At 34.5% G+C, this 26922-nt stretch overlaps 1 protein-coding gene across 8 annotated transcripts in view; it reads left to right on the top strand.

The window, feature by feature from the left end:
* Positions 1–26491, top strand: part of LOC116337209 (protein numb) — a 32098-nt gene extending 5607 nt beyond the window's left edge. For 5 of the 8 annotated variants that reach the window (XM_031761601.1, XM_031761599.1, XM_031761600.1 and 2 more), the window contains exons 3-5: positions 21138–21694; positions 22220–22468; positions 22541–26491. In XM_031761601.1, the coding sequence (XP_031617461.1) occupies positions 21614–21694; positions 22220–22468; positions 22541–23986 (1776 nt within the window). In that variant the 5' untranslated portion in view covers positions 21138–21613 and the 3' untranslated portion in view covers positions 23987–26491. Of the gene's footprint in view, positions 1–475; positions 1621–21137; positions 21695–22219; positions 22469–22540 lie in introns of those variants that run through there. The other 3 variants (XM_031761605.1, XM_031761598.1, XM_031761606.1) reach the window with 3 other exon arrangements.
* The last annotated feature ends 431 nt before the right edge of the window (positions 26492–26922 follow it).

Consider the following 26922-nt stretch of genomic DNA (forward strand, 5'->3'; position numbering starts at 1 on the left):
TCCGTTAAGTTCTTATACAAACTCTTCGGGTCTTTGGAATTTAAATGGTTCAATTGCTTATCATTTCGTTTAGATAATTTGCTGGGCAAATATACACGTATATCGTATCGTTGGAAATTCCATGCGACGACCAAAACAACAACGGCAACAAAAATCTTACCTGTCGATCATTTTTCTCGTTGCCCTAATCAACAACGCATCGGCCAACAGCAGTTAACACAAAACTCTTGTGTTCGTTAAAACGACACACCAATGTAGACACGCACACACACAGAGAGAATTACACGACCATCACACATGCACAACACATATGTCAAGAGCGACATACACCATATTCCAAGCAGACTGCACAATTACATCAATCGTGGCATATAAGCATATGTGAGTGATTTTCGAGCAATGTATGAGTGTGATATTGCGTCAATGTGTGTTTGAATTTTGTCGAGGCAAAACTTGACTACGATATGCAACTATATCATCAGTTAGTTGTTCAACCGTTACGAGTTTGGTTCTCTCGGTCGATCGAGCTCACGAGCTCGTTCATATCGCAATTTTGTGGTTTTTAGTAGAATTTATAGTGAAACAAAATAAAAAAGATAGAAATACCAACAACAATACACGGTCACCAGAACCCGATTTTCCGTGGGTTTCTCGTAATATTGGTCGATTTTTTGTGTGTATGTATATTGTCGTTATATCCGTTGTGATTCTATCTCTTATTAATCGGTGTGTGTTTTTTTTTATTGGAATCCTCCGAACGAAAATAATCCAGATAAATAACAAAATAAACGCAGAGCATTCTTAAACAAAACAAAAGAAAAGAATACAAAAAAACCATAAACGTTCTTGAAATTGAAGAGAGAGAAAAAAAATCTCAGTGTGTGATTCATTTACGTTTTCTTATTTCGTGTGGTGGCAATCATCGATGACAACAATAGTATTTCGAGCACGACACCAGAGAAAATAAACGATGAAATTCGATGTGTGTGTCAAAATAATTCCGAAAATAAAAGAAAAATTAAAATTATGAACACGAAAATCTTCATCAAAAAGTGCGTTGTTCATTCGATTTAAATCGTTGCGTTGGTGACTCTTTTTGTTCCACCCAAAAATAACATTCGAATGCATATTCATTTTACACGCGCGCACGCACACACATTGTGCTTTTGTGGATGAAATAAATACGATAATTGACATCGTTGCTGCTGGTGATGATTGCATCGCAGAAACGAGAAAAATATTAAATAACAATAAATGGACGCTTTTTTGTGCAAAAGAGAAAACAAAAAAATAAATAAACGTCGATAATTTTCGATGCATAATCATTGTAAGACTCTGTATTGGAGCGTGTTTTTAACAACGTTTTGGTGAAAATTAGTTTTTTATTTGTTTGTTTATATTCGCGTGTTGGGACCACAAAATTCAGACAAGAAATTTATCATCGTCGTGTTCAAAACGCCAAGAAAAACGAACGACAAGATTAACGGCACATCCAAATTGAAGCGATTTACCTGTCCAGTGTTGACCGTAAATAATACTTGACCATTTCAGTGAATAATTCATATAATTATTTGGACAAATATATGAAAGACATAGATCCGAATTTCCTCTTCAAACAAGGTACGGTCGTTTTTTTCTCTCTCTAAATGAACATTGTTTATTGCGGTACTCGTTAAAAACGCGTGATATTTTCTATATATATATGCGTAATTATTGGACCATGGTTAGCAAACAAAATGTTTACATTTCGTTCATTTCAAGCAATGAATCCCGTTGATTACATTCACACATATGACTGGTACATGTACTCAGTCTCTAATTGTTTGGTAAATCTACTTAGTATTCAAATTTCACAGTTTTTTTCAAGACGCAGGCATCGATGTTATTAATTGAACGATATTTTTTTTATTTGGAATTGGCGCGATCAATTGCAGTGGCATTATCATTTAACTTTGTTTCACAAAAGGAACAACAACATTCATAACATGTGAATTAATTTTTAGCGCGACCATGTAACCGAACCGATACCATAGCGGAATGATACCTCCCGCTGATACGTACGCATTTTGCATCGATGAATAATTCGCTTTATCTCATTTATTATAAATCATGAATACGCCACAAATCTATGACTAATCGTGGCCGGGTATTTCATCCATATTCTCGCATTCATTGCGTTCGCAATGGGCTTTTAATTAATGATACATGGCTTATGATGAAACTTCAATATAATAACAATTATTCTATTATGTGTGACTTCGTATAACGATGAAAATTGAATTTGCACACGATTTCTGATGTAAGTCTATCGTGTCAGCTCTTTCACACACTGTTGCAGGCATGGTCACAGTGTTAAATAGCTACGTGAGAGATATCGTTTTCATTGTTTTTCAAGTGAAAAAAAAATGAGTGCGGTAAAGATGTGTTAAAACCAGATTTTAATTAAAAATCTCCCACAAAACTCCGTCGCTGGATAGATCCGTATTGGTCGGAAGAGTGAAAAAACGATGGTTAAATGTGAAAAGCCAGAATATTTAAACAATAAAAGACGAAAACATAATTCTTAATAATTCTTTGCAATCGACAGAGATTACGAATGTCCATTTTTGGAACATCGAAAGAGACACATTCATCGTGTGCACACATACACCGTCAAACCTGATTCAATCCATAACACATACATGAGCACACGATCATACGGGAACACAAAACCGAATATTACGAGAAAAAAAAACACAGATAGTTTTATTCAGTGTTGTCGTTTCCATTTCATTTGTTCGAAGAAGTCAAACAAAACACACGGCGAAACGGGTTTCTTCTCTCTTCTTTTCGATTTGGTCGTCTATACATACGTTTCTTGGAATTTTAGTTCAGTCATGCTCGTGTGCACCGTCAAATTCTTAGAGTCAGCAGATAGTCTCTCTCTCTCTCTCTCTCTCTCTCTCTCTCTCTCTCTCTCTCTTTCGTTCGCATTCACAGAAGCGATTCAACTTTCATTGTGCGGACTTTGTTCTGGTTTTTTTTTCTCGTTCACACTGTAGATTTTTAAAAAAAAAAAAAGCTGATTGTTTTTGTGAAGTCGATACGTGCTCTGTTTGCAGATTGATTTTTTGAATGCGCGCTCGATGCGCTGATGATTACAACTTGATGGATTGGGTTATGAAACAGTTTTGATATATATACGTTATAACGCAATCATCATCAACTCATTTATTTGTTGCATTTGTGTGTATAATTTTTTCTTCCCTTCCACTAATCAAAAAGCATTTCGACCGATAACAATAACAATACAAAATTCAAAACTAAACATGTTTGGTAAAAAACATGAAATATCTCTGTCATATTCTTATTTTTCCAAACTTGTGTTCATTCTATGGGCCCCGTAAGCTTAAAATGCAAAATTCGAACGTACACCCGCGAACGTGCGCTGACTCTGGTGAAGAAAAGGAAACCCGTCGTCGTCAATCGTCGAAAAACCTGTTTTAAATTATGCCAACACATTTATTTGTCTTCTTTGTTCGGTTTCGAACGAGAGACCAATATGAAAAAAACAACACTGATCTCTTCGTTTCAATTCCATGCACTGCATTGCATCGACATCAAGCATAGCAACAAACATAGCACTCGACGAACAATCGAATGCATTCTCTATTGCCATTTTCAATACAATATATATGACAGAGAGATTGTAAATAAAAGGCACATCGTGTATCAAAATCAAATTAATGAATTCACCGTATAAGTCACAGCAGTCGACATGAACAACAGAATTTATTGACTTCGAATTTATACGCTTCGCAGTTCATATAATAATTAAATGGCCACCATTTTCGAATGATTATCAGATTTAGCAATGCCAACAATGGGCCTCGTTTTCATAATTACGGAAATGTGACCGGAATCGATTAGCACAGCAAACCATTGAGGTGGTTAGTTTTTTTTCTTCTTCTTTGATGATAGAAATGCCGTTTTATAGCCTAGGTAAATTAAAAATTCCATTTGGTCCAGAAAGTCGAGATTTAGTGTATTGACTAGCGAGAATAGAGCCAACAAATGCATTGCACTATAGGCCTTTTACATTAAAATACAACTACAAACAACTTCGACCTGTTTTCAAAGCAAACAAGCGAAAAACACTCAAATGTTCAAATTTTATGTTTGCAATCGATGCATTTCGACTGTTTTGTCTGTATTTTATTTGGTTGCATCTAACTACAAATGCAACGTGCTCGTCATCATCGACGTTCTTCATTTTATTACATGCAGCATGTTGTAATTATGATTATTGTTGGTGTTTACGTAGTTTTATGGTTGATAATTGCAGCCAGCACTCAAGCACTCAGTGTCTCGTGCACTTTTTCAAAACATAAAACCATGGTTCAGTGGTATGAACGATTCAATTCGAACAAAGAAAAGGTGTGCTGTTGTTGGCACAGACACATTGCTTGTCGCCGCCTGACGACAACGCATTTGCAATGAAATGAACAAAAGGCGAAAATGAAGCACTTGTTTTGTGTTCAAAGCATCGAATGTCGAACGAAAAGAAAAATGCTTGGAATCGTTTTGTGGCTGCACCATAAAAATATGCTCACACATTGAATCTTCTATATTTTGCTGTGTTGTTGTTATTGTGAATGGCAAAAAAGAGCAAGCGAGAGATAGAGATATATAGATAAAAAAGAGAGAAAAAAAAATTAAAAATAGAGAGAATGCAGTTCACAATATGGCACTCGTTAAGCTTCGTCCGTGTTTGGAACACATATACTAAAAGTTATTTTTTTCACTATTTGTTTCGCCTTCTTTATTGCACTCGTCGCATTTTCCAAGTTGGATTTCAAATGGCTTGCTTTCTTTATCTTGATCACTCTTTCAAAGTTGGCGCATTCATTTTATTGCTTTATCTCTTTGGCATGCCCATAACCATTACAGGTTTGCTTGGTTGTTTATTTATTTCTCGGTTTTTATTGTATGTTTATAATTGTGTGTCTGTGTATGTATGAAATGCATCGAAATGTGCACTGCTTCAAACTAAATTGATGCTACGAACTTTGGCTCTGTGTCTCTCTAATTCTCTCTTAGCAATGCAATATAAACGCACAGTGCATATACGGCGAGATTGGTAATCAAAGCACTCTTACAGCCGATTTAATATGTATACCGGCGCTGGAGCACCCGCCCGTTTATTCGCAAAATACAACTGTGTAAAATAAACCACAGCGTATTATCTGTTTGAATTCCATTACGTCGAATGAAATGATGGAGAGCGAATATGCATTTGTCAGTATAAAAGCGACGACGACGATGATGATGATGATGATGTGAATTAAAATGTAGGTTGGTGCGCTTGATGCATGCACAAATCTATACATGTATATGTAATCCAATCACAATACATATTGTTCGAATGTGTTGAGTGAATGAGCAACGTATGTGTACATGAACGACTATAGAAAATTGCATGCATTCGCATTTTACCCACATATATCTGTTTGGCTTTAGACTATTATGTAGCTCATTTTTGCGTAAGCAAATCCCAGTACGGACATTTAAACCATGAACACTCCACGCACACTCGCGACGACGAATATCCATGGTTCGAAATTAAACACTCAATTACTTTTTTGTATACATTTTTGGGCTGCGTTGATGAAATAATTTGCACGAAAGTTGTCAATGTGTGTGTGTCAGACCGTCGAGATTTCCGTTGCGACGTACAGCAATCAAATTGGCAACCATAATTATTATATATATGCATAAATATGTGCCACAACATTTCGCCTTCATTCATCATTTCGCATAACAAAAGCGCACACGCACCGACTTATTATGAATAAATTGTGCAGCTAAAATAGCTTGCGAATAAAACATTTTAATTTAACCTGGTAGTTTTTTTTTCTTCACTTCATTCGGTTTTATGAATTTATTATTAATAAAAGAAAAGCCAAAATCCGACAATTGTTTTGCGACAAAACACGTAATTTATTTTTTCGCTTCTGTGTGTAACCTTCGAAAATGAATGGAAACGCGACCCAAATGTTACAGGGCTGTCTGACGGAATGCTCTGTGTGAAACGACAATGGAGATCTTGGGTGCAGTGCAATTTTGAATATTCAAGAAAAAATTAAGTTAAAAATTGTCAAGTCGAAGAAAAACCAGCAGAGAAAAAAAACTAAATAAATAAGAGAAAAATTACATTTGGTTGATATGAACCACAAGTGGTTTCGTTGAAAACTACCGCACTTTTTTTCTCTTTCGAAAATTGGTTTCGCAGCAAGAGATAAGATATATATACCAAATATGGTATACGATTTCAAAAACCGAAAATGTTATTGTTGTCAAATTCAATTTCCGAGAAATCAAGCGATATGTGTATTGTTGCACTCGCACAAGAAATTGGAAGTATTCAAATCTCCGATTGTTTGCACATACACATCATCCAAAAACGAATGTGTATCTATGGAAATTGAGTTTTCTCTGCGAGTAACTTTCTCGGGGAATTTCGTTCATCAGTTTCAGCGCGACGGTAACATTCTATCTTTTTCAATTTTGTTGTTGTTCGATTTCATGAGAATAATTCAGCTCCAAATTCCATATGTACATGTCAGAGAGATAGCATCGCAATGTGATTGTACGGTGCACATTTTTGTTGAATCTAAAAAGGGAATTGATGTGTGAAAAAAGTATTTTGAGCATTTCCATCGTTGGCATTGTTCCCAATGCGACGGTATTTCATTCATGTATATGCGGTTTATGATATATATGCCATTTTCTCTCACTCTCTCTCTCTCTTTCTCTCTCGCCCTTTCACATTCGTTCATTCGCTTACCTTTGTCATTCGAAAATAATTCGAAGTTGAGCGCAGTTACCTTTGAAGTGAGAAAAAAAGAAGTAAAATAAAATTGCAGTTCATTGTAAACTTTTTCCCCTTTATAAACATTGTACACAGCAAATACCTTGAATACAACAATACAATTTCTTATTTCTTCGTTACGTTTTTCCTTCCCTTTCTCTTGGCAATATCCTTTGTGATACGGCCATTGTTCACAGCATCCCCCTCGGTTGAAAAAAACATACGTCGAAGACGACGACGACGACGGAAAAGAAGGAAATAATTCGTAAATCATCGTTGAATATTCATAGTGATTAACGTGCATGTGTGTGAAATGTGTATAATTGGTGGATTCACATTCTTTGAATGGGAATTTTGATTGGTTACCCTTCAAACAAAAATTCAGTCCTTTGGAATGTGAATTATTGCAAATCGTTTTTCTATAATAAACAAATATCGATTCGGTCAAAATGTTTCTCATGCAACCACCTTGTGCAAATACATACATCGCACCATTTTTGGATTGTGTGAAATTAGTTATGACAATCAAGAGACTGAAATCGAGAAAAATCAGAGCAAGCGATGAGAAAGAGAGGTGGAAAGTGTCAAATTTGGAAAATGCAACCAAAAGAGTGAGAGTGAAAGACAGACAGAGAGAGAGAGAGAGAGAGAGAGAGAGAGAGTAAAAGAGAGAAAAATTGCAATTTGAACATTCTTGATGTGTGAAAAATTGCGAGACAGTGTTAAAATATCTTGAGCGACGTTGAAAATAGGGTAATATCCGATCTCAATTCCCATTCCCACTGTCTGTGTTCAAAAATGCTTGGTCTCTGTGACTTTTCAAAAATTGAATATTTATCGAGTGATGCTTTTCCGTGTTTGGCATCATTGTGCCGCAAACTTACACACAGGTAAAAAAAGAAGATAGTTTGTAAATGACGGAATGCCATTAACATTCTCAAACAGAATTTATATATGGTTTGAAGACGGTAATGAACCTTTCCCAGGGTCACAGACACAAAATCTTATTGCGAACCATCCACTACCGTCTTATACATATATTTACCTTTTTTTATCAATTTAAATACGGTTCGATGTTCTTTTCTTGTACACCGAGTCTTCATCTGCGAAACATTGTATCAAAAAAGATTATCTCAACTTTGAACAGCAACATCATCATCATTCGCATCAAGCGTAACCAGTACGAAAATTGAGAGGAAAAGAGAAACATGAAGCATATCGTAAAAAAATGGGAAATATTTGTACGTCGTCTGACCCTTTGCAATTCGCAGCATATAAAATAATCGCTATAATGCATTACTTCGCTTCGGTGCAACGAACGAACAAACAATGAAATATAAGAAAGAATAACAATATAAATACGGACGGTATATTTCTAATAATAGCAACAGCAGCACCAACGTTCGCATTCTTAATGCAAAAAGGACGACGTCGTCGTTGTCGTTCGTTTAGAAAGAGAAAATATTTATTGAAAAAGACTGAAATGGAAACGAGGTGCAGTTTTTGAATGTGTCGGATTCGAACTGTTTCTTTGAATTAAGCTATTATTATTCATTTATCGAATAGCGTTCATTACAATTGGGTTACAATTATAATAATAAGCAGCAATGAACGTGGGAATTTATTGAAACTAATACGACTTTAATGAGAGAATCCACCAAGTTCAGTATTTTGTTTTTGAATGCGGCATATGGTCGGCTTTAGTTAGCTACTATTTATGTGTCACCGTGCGAACCAATTTAATAATTTCTTATTTATTCAAATTTGCGTGTGCGTTGCGACCGCACTCGATTCCTGTTCAACAATATCGCTGCGGCTGAGTTAGAGAGTGCGTTGGCCTGTGAGCGTGCTCTGCATACGGCATTTCACCACCCCAACCAAATGATACCATCATTACCACTCAATAACGCTTTATTTAGTGCGTCGCTTGTATATGACATATTTAACCATTGTTCGCAGACTCCAAATAAGTGATACTCATCACTATCCGATTATACTGCATGAAAGAAAAATAAACCATCTCATACTCCAAATGAATCACACACTTTTTCATTTTGTTATTGTATTTTTTTTTGAAAACTCTTTTATTACGCTTCCAATCCCATTTTGCAATCGAGAGAAGGACGAACGCTTGTTTAATTTAAAAACGAAAATACGATTCAGTTGTTACTCGTTCATTAAATTGTCATTGTTACAATAGAGGCGACCACCAGGATTTCATAAACTCAATTTCTATGGCGGAAATGATGACATTTAAATTGAAATACATAAAAATATTGAATGCGTAACATGAATAACTGCGTTGGAATAAACGAGAGACTAACTAATCGAAATAAATTGATATTTGTTGAATCGTTTACATTTTGTACATCCATCCCAATGTAATTATCTATCGATCGTTCATATTAATTGGATTTCAGTTCCAATGGCTTATGAATGCTATCTCTTCTTCGTCGTTTTTTCAATCGTTTGTGGTGTAGAAAAACATGCATGGATGGCTAAATAATAGTTTTTCCATTTTTTGAATAATACAGAAATTCATCAATTTAGATCAAAAATCAATTTGAATTTTTTCGATTTTTTCTCATTCGTTTTTGCCATTTTCTCGATTTTTTTCCACGGTATTTTCTCGCCAAACACTGCTGTCAATTTTGACGCTTGAAAAAAATCACTTTTTCAATGAATCAATTGATTTGAATTCATCACGTGTGCGAAATTTTTGCAACGTAAACACATTTTGTGACTGTCGATCGAGAGTCGAGCGCTATCCATATAAATACATTGTGACGTCACACATCTTACACAGAAACGACATCTTTGTAAAACAGGCTAACTACAATGTAAAAGTATAGCGAGAGGAGAAGGGAGTAAATAAAAAGGGGAAACAGATACGTTTGATTTACATTGTAGTTAGTCGGTTATTAATAGATGGCGTTTATATAGTGTGTCCTTATTGCGCTTGACTCTCGCTGTCGATGTTCAATGCGATATTTTAATAAGCGTTCAATGAATAAAAAAAATCATTTAAAAGAAAAATAAATCTGTTGATAAAAAAACAACAAACTTGTGTGTTGTGCATAACGTGTTTATTTACTAAATTCATCATCTATGATCTGTGCGTGTCAGATAACATTTTTATAAACACATTGAATCACCAGCAACAAAAATTGTGATCAAAAATAGACGTTTGTTTGGGCAAAAATGATCGAAAAGATGTTTTTTTTTTCAATCTCAACGTTGCAATTGAAAAATACTTTACTGTACACAGTGGTGTGTTCGAAAAAAAGTGAAAAAAACTTGATCACAAGATGGTTGTTCTTTGAAATGTAATGAAATCACGCGAAAAATGCAAGCGCGATGTCGAACAAAGAGACGCTCTATATTCGCATTAAAAAAGCAATGAATGAAGGACACGTAATGGGTTTGTGCGCGTCCGCGGTATGCGGCATTTATCTTGACAATATATACAATATACGTTTTTATCACTTGGAGGTGAAGCATTTCGTGTGTGTGCCATATAGTAAATTGAAATTGACATAATTTCCGTATTATTAAATTGTATTCAAAGGCTACGAAAATGCGCACTCTTACAAGAAGGTGTTCTTTCTAAGGAGTCCATTGAAGCTATGAAATTGATTGACATTCATCAATACAAAAGAAAAAATGCGGAAAAATTTCCGTTTAATATACCATGACAAGCGGCAATCACGTTTTCAAACGAAAAGAGAGCAAAAAAGAAGCTGTGTTAACCGAACAAAAAGAATTTCGTTTCGTCCGAGCAAAACGATGATGATTTCTCTTCCTTCATCATGATTTGCTGCTTATTACACAGCCAATTTGCTAATATTTGCAAGGAAAATGTACGCGAAGCGTACACATACTGACGAAGGAGAGAAACTAAAAGAGTAAATGATTTTAATGTAATATAATTACATATTTGTAACGCAAGTCGACGGTAATTTCACGGAGTTCTAAGAATTCAAGTCCAGTAAATGACCTTTGAAATATGTGCGCGTATTCAGCCAAATGAATTGGCACCAATGCAAACAAGCACAACGAACGTAGTTGTTGTTGGTTTTTTTCGGTGTGTGATTAATTTCTTCGCTCTTGGCCCATTCATTTATGAGCGCCAATTATTATTTATCGCATATTTCGCGTGAGTGAGTGTGAGTGTGAGTAAACAGGAATATTTTCGCATTCACACATTGACTTTTATCGCCACGGACTATTCAATATTTACGTTCGAGTTTCGAGAATTTAGCAATCACTAAGTATACGCAACGAATTATTTTGCATAGAGCGAAAATAGATAGAACGAAATATATTAAACAATGATGTGATCTAGTGGTAGCCATGGACTTGGTACTGTTTTTAAAATTCACTCCGTCACAACATTTGATTGGATTTATTTTCTTATTCAGTTTAAAAGCAATTTTGTAGATTTTAAATGATTTTGGATACGCATACCATGTATGCAAAAAGAATTCTGGTAACTCAAGTAAAAATGAGCTGTCAAAACATTTTTGTTCACTATTCTACAAATAAACCGTTATCTTTGTTGAAATTTATTCAAAGCACGATACTATCATAAAATACATTTTATCTACAAAAATGGGATGCGAACGCATACAAAACAGAATAAACAATATTGATATTAATGAATGTTGGATTTACGTACGTCTGATACCAGATTAAATCAAACATTTCTAAGAACTGAGTCCGACGACACCTATATGTTTCAGTGGCAGTCACAATGGCTGTTGTTACTGGTGACGAAAACAGTCTTATGTTGTGAACGCAATAACGATAGATAACATCTATCCGACCACACTGTCATGACGATGGAAATTTAAAACAATTATTTTGATATATTTTTTTTGGCAAAATGCGTGCGCCCAAAGCGAAATTTACATAACCACATACCATTGTTACTGACATATATGTTAGATGGTGTCGTGTGATATTCCACATAGATCATGCTAATTATCATAAAGATTTTTTTTCTTATACTTTCTTCGTCGTATAAACGAACAACGAGCAAAAAGCAAACATTTGTCTTTCACCAAACGTGAATTATTCCCCTTTCAATACTTTCTCTTGCGAAACGTCGCTGAAAACACTTGTTTTGTGGCAGTCTTCTGAACTTTTCCGCCGACGTTGCCACCATCTTTGTCGTTCTCTTCATCATCACAAAATGAAATCTAATCTCTATGCAACTTTTTCTTGTCATCATTTTTTTTTTGTTATGAACAACAACGATGATCCATGTGCTCAGCAGCAGCATCAGTCAATAGAAAAAAAGGCGATGAATAAATAATCAATTTGGAATATCATGTCAAAATAAATAGACAGACATGAGTCGAGGAATTTTCTCTTCTCTAAATATAACCAACATCTAATGGATTGTATCGCATAAAAAAGCAGCATGCAGCACAAACGCTGTGACAATAATGGTAATTGTGATTGGAACGTGCGCGTGTGCAATTTTCAAATAACAAAACCGTTTCACTTTAAGACGATGAAAGTTGTGAATAACAACAGAAACCACCGAGATGGTTATATTCTTATTTTGCCTGGAAAAATGTTGTGCTATCGATTTTCCTTTATTGCATTCCACCGGCAACAATGTTCAGTGTGACGTCTCTGTTTTCGAAACGTTTTAAAACATGGAAAGTCAACTAGAAATTGACGCTCGATGAACAAGTAAAAAAAATATGCAATCCTGCTTGCCATGCATTTAACATTCAATCCATCAAAAAATGGAGTAAAAGTGAATAGCATGGCAATTTATTGTTCAATCATGCAACCAAATACCAGAGAATTCTGGCGGGGCGACACGAGTTTCGATGGTGCAAGCTTACTCGTGCAAAATAATAATGGCTAATTTGAAGACAACAAAAAAACTATAGTAATACCGTTGGCGTTGCATTTTTTTCGGGCGGGAACATTACTTCAAGGTCGTGCAACGACTTGATTCTTTCATGCCGTTTAAAATTCATTCAAAAAAAAAAAAAGTTTTTGGTTCGCTTCAATCGCAAATATATTGCGCATATATATATTTGAAGCAACCCACAGTGTGTTCTTTGTTTTTCGTTTATGGAATATATAAATTGTCATCGCAATTTTTTCGGTTATCATTTCAACGTGCTGACTTCTTTATTAAGACGAACAGTCAACGAGAAGACATAGATATGAAAAAAATCGAAACCAGTTTTCACAGCTAGTGTTGTATCTATTTGGTTTAGCTATTTTATGTTGAATCTGCCATTTTTCTACTCTGCCAACATGCTATTGTGCTCAAGGGATTTAAAGTGTATTGTTGCTGTCGGAATGTTGATGATTCTCAGTAATAACTAGATTCTTTTTTATTTTCTCAAATGGTTTGACCAAAGTGTGTGTGAGAGAGTGACAGAGAATTTTCTCGCTATCTATATTCTTTTCAAAAAAAATAAAAATTGACGAGCTTGTTTGTTCTTTTTCACTCTTTCTGTCAATCACTCAGTCGGTCCCTTGCGCACAAGTATCAAACGCGCATACACAATAAACTTACGACTTGGAATGGCATTCCGCATAGACTTGTGATGTGTTAAATCTAATTCTCATTGTGTAATGATCAACAACAACATCAGCCGCACAATCCACGCATAGCATAGTATTGACATTTTTCTTCTTTGAACGAGCGCTACAGTGCGCAAACAACAAAAACAGCAAAAAATAGAAGCAAACATTTGAAAAGATCGTTCACCTTTTTACATAACTGGAATATTAATTGTACAGTATATGTGATGAAAAAGAACCAATACAGAAGAGAGTGCGATTCTCGCATCCGGCCGTCCATTTCACTTCGTTTTTTTCTATGTTAATTCGATTGCGTAAATGTGGAAAATGTATGTGTGGTTTAGCATATTTGTCCATAGCGTCGTCGTTGTCGGCGAATTGTCTATTCAAATCGGTATCGAAAGAAAACGGTTAAGAAAGAAAACAAGAGACGGAAAGAAAGAAAGAGAGAGAGGGAGAGATAGCAACAGCAAGTCAACTGATTTAACATCAAACAAGTCTTGAACCTTGTGCACTTTGTGCTATGTCATCGAGTTCACTCGTAATTGTTGATTAACTGCACATTAGATCAAGACAAGTGGTTTATACCATTTTTTTCCATGGTAAAAACAGATCACTTTGAAAAAATAAGCCCAATAAAAGACATAATAAAATGAAATTGAAAAATACTGGCACACCACGACAGCCAATTAAATGGTGGTTATGGATAAATGACGCCAAACTCATGGCACACTCTAATACGATATCTGCAATGGGTAAGCCCGTTGCTCGATGCATATTTACTCAAATAAACCATATAAAAGCCACCTTATTATTTGAACAATTTATTTTAGCCGCAGTAATTCGTTACGCTATTACATTTCCGCAAGGTGCTAAATGCTAGCTGAATGATAAAAAAAGGTGTGTAATACATTCAATACAAACAAGCCACTCGCAAACTGAACATGTGCATTTATTTTCCATTAAATTAAAAACAATTTTTCGATAAAATTTATTCATTGTTTCCTTATGTTTTGCCGACTTCAGCGTTGGAACGCTCAAAATTCTTTGCACGGTCCGTTCGGTGTGCACTTGATTTATGTGATTTTGGCAAATCGTTATTGTGCTCAATCGATAAACGTGGACCGATTATTGAAAGCGTAATAAATTAGCCTTCGAATAGAAGGAACAATGACCACCAAAAAGGGAATGACCCTTAATGTGATTTTCTCGTAAATTTAAACGGTCGTATCTTTGCACGAATGTCCACTTCACAGAAGAAAAAAAATGTCCGAACACCTCCACACCGAAAGGAAACGAAGTCGTTTACATCAATTCCGCTGATAAAAGTGTTTTTATTGTGCATAATGGATTGCGTATCGGCGTTATGGTCGTTAATATTGTATGAATAAATTGAATTAGCGCTTTCATTTTCACAACCCGCATCAAACAAGCGAAAAGTGTGGTGAAGACTGTTCTGCTGTCTATATTTGTGTATGCTCACAGTTGCTGTGCCAATGACAATGACTGGTGAGTGTGAAATTTCGGATTTAGTTGGGCATGCCAAATAACAATACTCGATTATGGTTTCAATGTGTACAAAAACACATGTTTTTTGTCGGTTCGTTTTCAGTTGACACATGACAAAGTGGCGCTTTTCGTCTCTCCCATAGTGTTTCGATATGGCGCTTAAATATCAACATACATTATAATCAATTTTGCGATCTGTATTTGACAATTGACAACAACAACAACAAACACGACGCAATATGCACTATTGAAATTCATGGCTTGGCTGTTAGTTTCATCAATTTGAATAAATGACATAAAAGTGGCATGTGTAATTCAATTTTCTCTCTTGCATTTACATTTTCGACCGACGATTCAATTTGAGCGCAACGTAAACAAATCATTGATAGATCATCAATTGAATTCATTTGCTCCAATTGAATTTTGTCATCACAGTGTCTTAAAATACGTACATAATTCAATTAAGCGAGTTGAAAGCGAACAAAGTATTCAAAAATAGAATTTGCAGTAAACACACAATTCAATTTTATTCGAATATAATATGCATGTTTGTAATTGTTTTATCGTCGACTTCATTCTCGTGACTGTATTCAGTGTAATGCTGAATTGAAAAGTCGACGATCACGATGTTACTGAATTTTTTCCAATTGTTCGTAGATTATTCCACAATTTGCTACGATCAACGTTGTGATTAAAAAACGAATGTTTATCCATTTTTAGAACGGTGTATCCGTGTGTGCGCCTCACATACAATATTTACAAACATCTTATTCACAACGATTATTTGTGTGTCACTACGGCCATCTATTTTCATTACACTATCTCTCACATTCGGGGCAAATGACGTCGTTTGTGCCATAATAAAACATACTGATTTTCCAAACGAACAATTTCGTACTATCTATTTCGCTTAAAAAGCGAAAACACACGATGGAATTATCGACTGTTAAATTATTAATGAGTTTTTGTTATAAAAAAAACGGGGCGTTTTTTTTTCGTGCAAAAGCATTCGCTTCTGTTTCATTGCCGCGACACACTCACAAATAGAATTTCATAAAAAATTGAATTCGATTCGACTATGGAAGAGCACCGACAAGCATCGACATTTATTGCACTCGTTAATTACTTTGCATGTTTATTTTCGACCTCGTTCATCGCTAATTTGGTGAAGTGTGCTAGATATGTGTGTCCAAAATCACGATAACACCACCGTTCTCAAATAGAATTGATGAGCTGCGCAATTCCACTGAAGCGAATTAAAAGGTGAAAACCAGATCAGCGACGACATTTCAAGAGGTTCACACACTTTAGCCAAACATTTATTGAAATGCATTTGCCAGATTCACCTGAAATCACACAACGGTCACTTTTGCACATACAAGCATACAGAAAATAAATTTTGCTAAATTATCGAAAAAAAGAATAACATAAACAAAAATCCCCGGATTTTAAAATAATTCCATTTAAAATGCAGAACAAAAAATATATTGACTTTTTTCGTTGACTAATTCGTTTCTCGGAATCCATTGTATTTTGTGCTGCATCGCATTAAAATTCAGATTATTTTCGTCTTCGAAATATGTTAATTCACAACACGTAAGAGGATATTATTATCGTTGCATTGTGGTTTTTGTTCAAGTGAAACAAGTTCGACAAGGAAAGAGTGAAATGTGAACGGAGTGGAAAAGAGAAGAAGAAGAAAAAACATTTAAAAAGAGAATCGAAAAGTAATCCAAAGAGAAAAGAAAAATGTCACAATCTTAAGTTTCGAAAGAGTTTTGAAAAATGTTTCATGTTCAAGTGAAGCTCAATGACTTTTTTCCGTTACAGCAAAGAGGAAACGTTCAATTTTTTGAATAAAAAAAATATCGATAGCTCAAACAAAAAAATGACATCAGTGTATTTCTGACACTTTCCGTTCGCCACAACTCAACTCGAGCAAGAACAGGAAGAACGATAAAATTTAAATTGAACGTTTCGACACACGTATTCTACGCAGTTTTACATGTGTTTGTTTGTTATGTTATGCGGCACAACCAATACATGCTCACATTTTGAAATAACAGAAGAAATCGGTTAACTGACGAAATGCCATAGAAAATAGAATTTCGCATCTGCCTTATTTTGTGTATTGTGGCTGCGTGCTACAACGTTCCATTGTCGACACGTTGCAGTTGTGTTATTACCAGACGCTCTCTTTCATAGATATATTATATGTTCGATTGTTACCTTCTATTTTGTCTTATTTTTCGTTCTCCTTCTTCCGATTATGTTTACTTTCTGTCTCTGTCTCTCTCTCTCTCCCTCCTTCCCTCTCTCTCTCTCTCCGTGTCTTTGTACTGGCATGAATTTTCAATGGATTTCACTGCATATGTTGTTTTATCAAAAACGATTTAATTCATTGTGGTATGTATCGTAAAAACATATCGGCATCGCATACGGAATGTTGTACGGAAATTGGCTGGAAAGTAAACAAAAACGAAAACACATGCCAAAGAGAAAAAAAAATGGCCATGCCAACAATGTGTACGGTGCTGTTTGTGTTAGAGGATGTATGTGGCGTTAAAATAGGATGCGGTGCTACTGGCAGCTTGTCTTTCAATCGAAGAATTTTACCATCTGTCCGTATGCTGTTCATGTGGACGATTCATATTTTTTTCACTATAGCCAGTCTGGCTGCATACTCAATGACGAAGCGCCGAATGTACCATTGTTTTAACACACTGATGGTAAAACAGGAAAATTGAAGTATCGTACACATTGTAAACTAGATCAATTCTATGCGAAGAGTGTTTGGTTGTGACAAAAAGGAAGGAAAAAAAAACTAATATCCCATCAATGAATATATTATAAATGAGATGCTCACAACAATTTATAATACCTCGATCAGAACAAAAATTCCTTCTCTCAGTCTCTCTCGCTTCCCTTTTACTACAACAAATTGAACTGAAATGATCTCTGTCCATTTGAAATTCCCCTGCACTTCGCACCGCTGTTCACTCGATTACGCTTTCCCTCTATCTCTCTCCTTCTCTCTCTCTCTCTCTCTCTCTCTCTCTCTCTCTCTTTCCGCATCACATTTTTATTTATGAGTCACTTCAGGTATTTGATATGTGTGTTTTGTTATTTTATGTTACAATTCATAAATTTTCTCACGAACATTTACATAAACTAGTAATTGAAATGAATATGAGAGTGAACAAAAACGTTAAATTACTACTTAAACTGAAAACATACAACCGAGTAGGAAGACAACAACAACTTATTACAACCAACCGCCAACAATCGAACAATTTGTTGCAAAGAATGCTATATTTTAAATGTGATTACGGAATTATTTTTAAGAAAAATACGTTTGAGAAATGCATGAATTATATGAGAACAAAAAACCAAATAAAGCAAAATACATAACGTATAATCCGAAGGTTCGTGAGCATTTTCGGAAATTCGGTACTTTATTCTTGTTTCCGTTCGATGGCAGCGTTCCAATAAAATGGTTTGTAATTTGATATTGAAAGAACAAAAGTAGGTGAAGTGCATCTTGTTAAATTCCACCGGAAAAATGGAAAATCCCAACAAATTTTATTGAGCTTAAAAAAAAAAACAAACCTTAAACTCATCCATTTTTGGTGTGAAAAATAATTGTCGCCGTAATCGGAAGAATGGGTGCTTAAAAAACTACAAGGGGAATTCACTTATTCTAATTGGAAAAAGATAGGGTGTTTCTGTTCATACTCAAACGAAACTACTTTCAGTCATTAAATTTGCTGCTCAATGAGCTGTTTCCTCTTCTAAATTACCTCGAGTAATCGAACACGATAGACGAAGTCAAACACGTATATAATCACTTTTGCACAAAAAACTCAAAGAATTCCGAGAGCTCTCTTCCAATTATTATTAACTTTTGTGCATTCACAAATTTAACAATCATGTAAATCCGGTTCTTGAATTTATTACATGCTTTTGCTGAACATATATATATTTTCACAACTTTGTCTTCCTTCAACCATTTTACGAAAAAAAAAATATTGTCATCGTCAAAAACTTAATAATCTTCAATGAGTTATTATTATTGAGCGGTTTTACGTGCCATGCTCAAATTACTCGCAGTAGCATTTTGTTTCATTTTCATCTCTGGCATCAAACAGAATTGCCTTTCTCTTGTGGTTATCACAGAGAAGAACAAAAAATGATGTGATACACGATGAAAAAAAATTGTATTGGAAATGATGAAAAGCCGCAAGCAAAAACGTCTCGATGGACAGTACAAATAAATTTAACGTCTATAAATAAAAAAATGTTACGAGGCACATATATTTGGTTTCAATTGGTGATGCTTTTGGTTTCTTCTCCGATTGCACGCATTCATCAACATCATCTTATCTAGTATCGAACGTGCTACGCACTACATGTATCAGCTTGGTTTACTTTTTCAAGAAACATGAAATGCGATCGTGAGTGAGACTTTTACTTTTTGCAATCGATATTTGTTTTCGTGCCAGTTGCTGTTCTCTCTCTTTCTTCAAAGTATGCAAAACAAACAACTCTCGGCCATTTTTATTGGTCAATAAATCAACAGATTCTTCGTATATTCTGAGTTGAAGCAACAAAATTAACTTTTTCGGCCAAATATACACGTTTAACAAACACACCTTTTTTGTAAAATCAAACTTTTTCGTTTCTTCCATAACAAATAATCTCTCTCTTCGACACGATATTGGGGCTTAGCGTTTTTCTTTCGGTGAAGACTTGTATGTTAGCTTGTATGAGTAATAATCATATAGCGGCCGTATTACAAACTACGATGACTCATGCCATCGAATCGTGTATAATTTCAAGTTCAATCTCGACGGTTCAATAGTGATTGTTGTCTGTTGTATGAAGTTAAAGTGTTCAATATTTAAAGGTGCTTCCATGATTCGGTATGTGAATTAAACACATGCTGTGTGTTAATCATATTATACAAATGTACAAGGATGATTCATGAAATTTAAATCGGTTCCACGAATAGAATGGATAAATCCGGCATTTGTTAGCACTCTTTCTCTTTGGCTTGTTATATTAAAATGCGTGGATCAATATACATTTTCATCGTCGATGTTTACAGTTAGTTTTTAAATTGAAAATTCAATTTGTACGCAACATATATATCTTGATTACCTTTTACGGCGATTCGTGACTTTTGGAGGAGATGGAAAGAAAGAGAGAAAGAGAATGAGAGAGAAAAAGTTTCCGATAAAACAAAACACCTTCCAGCTATTTAACATCAGTCGTAATAGTTCAACGTTTGAAACACTAAAAGTTGAAACTGAAACATGATTTTACAACAAAAAAAATCCATTTGCATATTCGTATTGATTCGTTTGTCTGTCTCGACTACAATTCCAATGTGGCGTTGATTGTACACAAATCGATTATGATAAAATGTCAAATGCACACACATACAAAATATGCGTCGTTGAGGTTCGATACAAATTAAAGTTCTTTGTTCAAGACCAATTATAAATATACATATCCATTACATATAAAATTAACATCATCAGCTGTGTGTCACACAGTATTGTGTGTTGATTGTCTTTGAGTCAAAGACTTTGACCCAAATGCATGTTGTGCACTGCATTGTTCAATTATTTATTATATCAATTTATGTAAATAACTGTTAGATACATATAGTGTGAATCTAAGTTGGAATTTGGGAATCAAGGTCACGTTTGTCAGCTGCGCTCCACAATTTGAGTACGAAATGTTTGGTTTTCGTTTATTTGTCAATCGGTTTTTCGAAATTAAAATTTTATTGCCGAAAATTATGAATACGAAGCCAATCGATTTGTTCCGGTAGTTACAGAATTATATAAATATGAAAACGAATACACCAACGCATACAGAATTAAAATTGAATTATGCAATTAACGTGATGAGTTTGTGTGTTTAGTAATATTACAGTTCAATTAGCCTTATCGCACGATGATAATCATATTTCCGTTACAATTCGGCAGACAAATCACATTTATGTTGTCACATTTGCAATGAGCTGCCTGAAATCAGTACGGCGATCAACATTAATATCAACATTTGTTTACTTGCCAACCACAAAAAAAAACGCATTTCCAAACATAACACGCAAATAATAACGCCGAGAACATCTTAATTACTTATTTTTTTTATTGATTTGCTTTCATTTTTATTTATTAGTTTTCTTTTTTATTTTGTTTTTCTTTAGCATCGAGATTTTTTGCACGACATAAACTAATTTAACAAAATTGCCTTGAATAATCATACGCATCGTGAGCTATCAACGCAAAAACGAACCGACCCAAACTCTAAGTAAAAAGTCAAAAATCGGTGACGAAAAGCGACACAAGTTTATGGAATTTTTTTTTCGACTAGCGGCTAATGAATAAGAAGCTACACGAGAATTGATAACACAAATAGATTTGATGAATCATATTGAAATCGTGCATTTACACGAAATCACATTGGCGACAGCCGATCTACCTACGCTCCATTTACAGTGAACACATTACCTTCGCTCTATTTTCGTTTAACATCAATTATTTCATTTTGGACGACAAAGAAAGCAAAAGAGAGAAGAAAAAAAAACAATTTGTGAGGAGACACATTTCGTGTAAAAAGCAAACCTAAAACGGATTTATCATTAAGTATATTAGGCCACATAGATAAGAGAAAACAATAACAATGGGCAATACATCGTCACATACACACGAACCACTGGAACGTGGATTCACCAGAGATCGATTTGGAGACATTAAAAATTCGGTTTGTTTCTTTTAATTTTTTTTTTTTCATTTTGCGCGTTTTTTTTTCGGTTTATCAATTTGACCACCCTTTCACATTTATTTCATTTTTTATTGAATTAATTTGGGTTTTTATTGTGATTTGATTGTTTTTCGTTTTTTATTTTGCTTTAAGTCCATTTTTGGGCATTTTATTTTTTGGTTTTGATATTTTTCTTATTATAAAAAGAGTCTTACGTCGCATCAAGAGTCAAGAGCCTCACTTATGATGATTAAAACTTTGTCGGAATTACCATCGTTCAAACCAATTTGTATTTGAACACCCAGATATTTGATGTTTTCAATTCACTTTATCTTAATCTATTAATAAATAGCAATTCACTAACACAACAAACCACATTTTTTATATATATAACTAGACAATGACAGTTTGGGTCGTTGAACTTGAATCGTTGCAATTCATATACACTGTTTGATTTCCATTCTAAATGTAAAAAAATTCTAAAATGTTATTTCATTTTTTTTTTTCTTAATAAAAAAAATCCAGAGATTTGCATCGTTTCGATTTAGTAAAAGATCGCCAAAAAAGATGGACCGTTTACGTCGTTCATTTCGTGATTCGTTTCGTCGTCGAAAGGATCGTGTGCCAGAATCATCGAAACCATTACAATGGCCAACTGATGAGCAGGCCGTACGTTCCTCGACCTGTTCGTTTCCGGTTAAGTACTTAGGCTGTGTTGAAGTATATGAATCACGTGGAATGCATATCTGTGAAGAGGCGTTAAAAGTATTGAAAGTGAGTTATATTTTACGCTTTTCTTATCAACAAATTTTTTTTTTAATTTTTTTTTTTATATTTCTCAATTAGACATCACGTCGACGTCCTCCAACGCGTGGTGCGTTGCACGTGAGCGGTGATGGATTGCGTTTCGTTGAGGATGATACAAAAAGTTTAATTGTTGATCAAACAATTGAAAAAGTGAGCTTCTGTGCACCGGATCGTAATCATGAGCGTGGTTTCAGTTATATATGCCGTGATGGTACGACACGACGTTGGATGTGCCATGGTTTTTTAGCAACAAAAGATTCGGGTGAACGTTTATCTCATGCGGTTGGCTGTGCATTTACTGTTTGTTTAGAGCGAAAACAACGTCGTGACACTGAATGCAGTGTAACAATGACATTCGATAAAAATACATCAACATTTACCCGAAACGGTTCATTTCGTCAAACAACGTTAACCGAACGTTTGCATAATGAACGTGGCATTGATATTGGTGGTAAAAAATCATTGGCCGCCATTGTTGCACCACAACCAAAACAATATAATCCATATGCAATTGAACGTCCGCATGCAACACCATCAATGCTTGAGCGTCAAGGTAGTTTTCGTGGTTTAAGCAGTCTAAACAGTCAATCACCGTTCAAACGTCAAATGTCATTGCGTTTAAGTGATCTTCCGTCCAATGCTGAGCGTCAAAAATCGTTTTTGGAACCGCTTACCAATGGCCATAAAATTCGATCCGTTTCACCAATACCCGAAGTAACAACCACACAAACCCAAACACCGGAAATTGATGTGGTTAGCGCATTATGCAAGGAGCTCAGTCAAGGTTTGTCAATGCTTACACGAAACGATAATGGTGATGAATTGAACTTCAACTTACAAACGATTTCCACAGCACCAACAGCATCGGTTGCATCTGATGATTATGTATTGCCAAGCACTATATCAGCGGATGCCATTTCAAAGATAGCTGCCATCAGTCCAATTGATGTGACACCATCACCACTCAAAAATATTGTCAAACCGATGACAACGAGCCCTTACATTCCAATGGACGGTACAACAACATCGATTACATCATCATCAATAGCCAATGCCACCAATGTCAATAATACATTCAATAACATGCCAATCTCATATGCTGTTACACCAACAATTGCATCAACGCGTCATCGAGCCAGCGTATCGGGTGCATTACCATCACAAACAATCCATCAATTACAGTCAACCATTGATGAAAATAATAAATGCAATGAATTTAGTGCAACGATTGCAACATCGATTATAACACCGAATAATAGTCAACTTCCAAAGGCCGAACAATGGTTGGGTCAAATTGTTAAAAATGCATCGCCGGCAGCTAAACGACCACCATCATTACATTCACGTGCAAAATCATTGACCAGCGGCAGCGATCCATTCGATGCTGAATGGGTTGCCGATATACCAGCGGCCACCGAACAACCCATCATCACACACACAAATCCATTCATATCGCCAATGAAACAACTCGATTTGGAACTTTAAAACGACATTTATTAAACATGAAAAATTATCAAACAACAAAACTAAATTGACGCATAGCTAAAACTCAAATTTTTTTTTAAAAAAAAGAAATGATGTGCAAGCTGGTATGCATTAAATGGTGCTTTAATTGTTAAAACAAAATTAACTATTATATTATATACTTATCAATATAGACTTTAAAACAAAATCATATTTGCTATTTAGCAGCTTTGTTGTACGTGTGCGCGTAAATCAAAGAAAAGATAGTCAAAAATGGAGAAAAACTCAATGGCATGCAAGCACTCAAAAAAAAAAACGCCATCAGATAATATATAATTTCATAATCGCAAAACATTTTTTGAACAAAAAAATAATAATATCATTCTATTATCGAATTCAAAACAACTATTAAAACTTAAATATATACTTACTTAATTGTGTTTATGAGATATATCGAACATATTTATGCAAATTGTCTCTTTTTAATAATCGGTTTGCTCTTTCGTTCCGAACAAATTGCAATGTTATGCATGAACAAGATGATTAAGAACAATACACACACAATAAAAATGTTACATTTCTCAAATAAGATTATACTTATATTTAGAATATCTAGTAAATGAACCGCAGCATAACCACAAACAGTTAAATAATCATACATTGAAAGAGTGAATTCAAATCACCAACATACAGAACAAACGTGAATATTGCACAAAATTTATTGTCTTGATGAACGAAGAGAAAAGCAGAATGCGAGTGAAAAAAGGAGAATGAACAAAATAGTCGACAAAAAAAGAGATCGTTGTAACAAAAAAAAACTGTCGCTCGAGACTGATTGAAGTACATAAAAAAATTTACTGAAAATTACTTACGAAAAGCATATATATTCAACTAGTGTGATTATTTGTTTTTATTTTATTTATTTTCAATGAAAAAAAAGAAGATCTTTTGGCACGACATTTTTCGCACTCAATATTTCCTGAACATTGTGATTGATCGCGAAGAAATTTCGGCGATCTTAACTAACATATCAGAAGAAAGGCACATACACACTAAAAAAACACAATTTTTTCTACATTTTCATTTTTCACTCAAATGACCAACTTAAAGAGAAAAACCGAACACGACATTTTTCTAATCAAATTTCAAGCACTCGAGCACATCTTCTTAAAAGTGGCACTCATAGAGACACACATACACTCAAATTTCTACTTGTACTTAGTTTTCGGGGATCTGCGGAGCAGGAATGGTGTGCAGGAAAATGAAGCCTTCTCGGTGCTCTTCTCCACCTCACCATTCCTCCTTCTCTGAGAAACAGTCCCTGTTGTTAGTTTTAGTGTGCGAAATGTATTTGTAGACGCTCACTAAGTCTCCGTCAACAAAAATGTATTAGCTAAACTTTAAAAAAAAAATCCGCATTCAATTCCTTTGTAATGTATTTCTGTCAAATTGTTTGCATCTGACGCGTTTCGAGTGATCTCCATTAAGTATATTTCCAGCTGAAAGCTGCCACTGTATCTGTTGTTTTATTATACATTATTATTATGAACATTTTTTGTTGTTGTCGAATTGGTTGAATTGAATTTCAGTTCCACATGTGTACAGAACATCGCAGCAGCTATGCAACCGACAATGAATGAGTTCTTTGCTAAGTTTCGAATTGGAAAGTGTTCAAGAGGAGAAGAAAATGTCCTAGTCGATGAATGGTACGATGCAAATTGGCATCTGAGTATTACAAAATTCACGATTTGTCATTTTTTTTAAATTACTTATGATAATATAATTATTACATCTTTACGTATCACGAAAAATTCTATTTCGCTTGAACAAACATATTTTTTACATTTAAAAATTTGTGCAATTCTATAAAGATTTGTGTTTTTTGTAAATAAAGAGAGAATGAACAGAGAGAGTTTTATCATTGGCAACTTAACAGCATTTATCGGTTAATTTTTTGATAAGAAAAATAACAGCGAAATAAATGTGCTCAAACCATGAGAAAAATTGCATATATTCTTTGATGAGTCGATGAATTTTCGGAATTTGTTTAATTTTAATTTTAGTTTTCTTGAGTAGTAGAATTGAATTTCGTTTTTATTTGATCAGTTTTCTCAGAATTTCGGCAGTTCCGTTTAATAATGGCACAATTTTGTAAATATTTATAATTTCACTTTAAGTTAAGTTCAAAATTTTACGGATTTAAAACCGAACGGAAACAAATGCCTTTGCCGCTGAAGGGAAGACATAAAAAGAAGATGATTTTTTTTTTCAACAAAAAAATGAGTAAAAATGAGAGAAATGAATAAAGAGAATCCCAAGTGATTCACTGAAGAAAATAAAATGTTTCCCTTTGCGAAAGGTAAATGTGCATGGTAGTAATCTGAGAAAGCGAAAAGAGAGTTTATAATTTTAATTGATTTTTTTTTTAGTTTAAAACCACTACCTTTTATTAAAGATTTAAAATGGACATATGTACTTAAAAATCGCAAATCAAAAATAAAGGTCCATAATAATTAACAGAATCAACAACGACTTTGTGCACAATTTTATTTTATATGTATATTTCTCGATTTATTACGTAAAATGTGGAATTGTTCAACTCTTTGGAATGGTATGAAAAATTGGAAACAAATGAGTCGTTAATGAGTCAATCCGAACTGGGCTCAATATGGTTTCATTTTTTTGTTGGCGGATAAAATTGATGAATGTCGCAGTATCAGAGTTTCTGAACACGAAATAGCTTGAAAGAATGATTGCATAAACTGCATTATTTTGACATGAATGTATATTACGATAAATTACGTGTAGAAGCGCAAGCAATACATTTTTACAGTTTCTTTTAATTAAATGTTTCGATACACGAAAAAAATGCTCCCCATCTTTTTTCTAAAATAAAACTAATTAATTTAAAAAAAATATATATATCGATCAACATACGGTGCTTAAATTTTTGATTT

The sequence above is a fragment of the Contarinia nasturtii genome, unplaced genomic scaffold (genome assembly GCF_009176525.2).
Source record: "Contarinia nasturtii isolate CC-2019 unplaced genomic scaffold, AAFC_CNas_1.1 Cnas_scaffold_220, whole genome shotgun sequence".
Classification (NCBI taxonomy): domain Eukaryota; kingdom Metazoa; phylum Arthropoda; class Insecta; order Diptera; family Cecidomyiidae; genus Contarinia; species Contarinia nasturtii.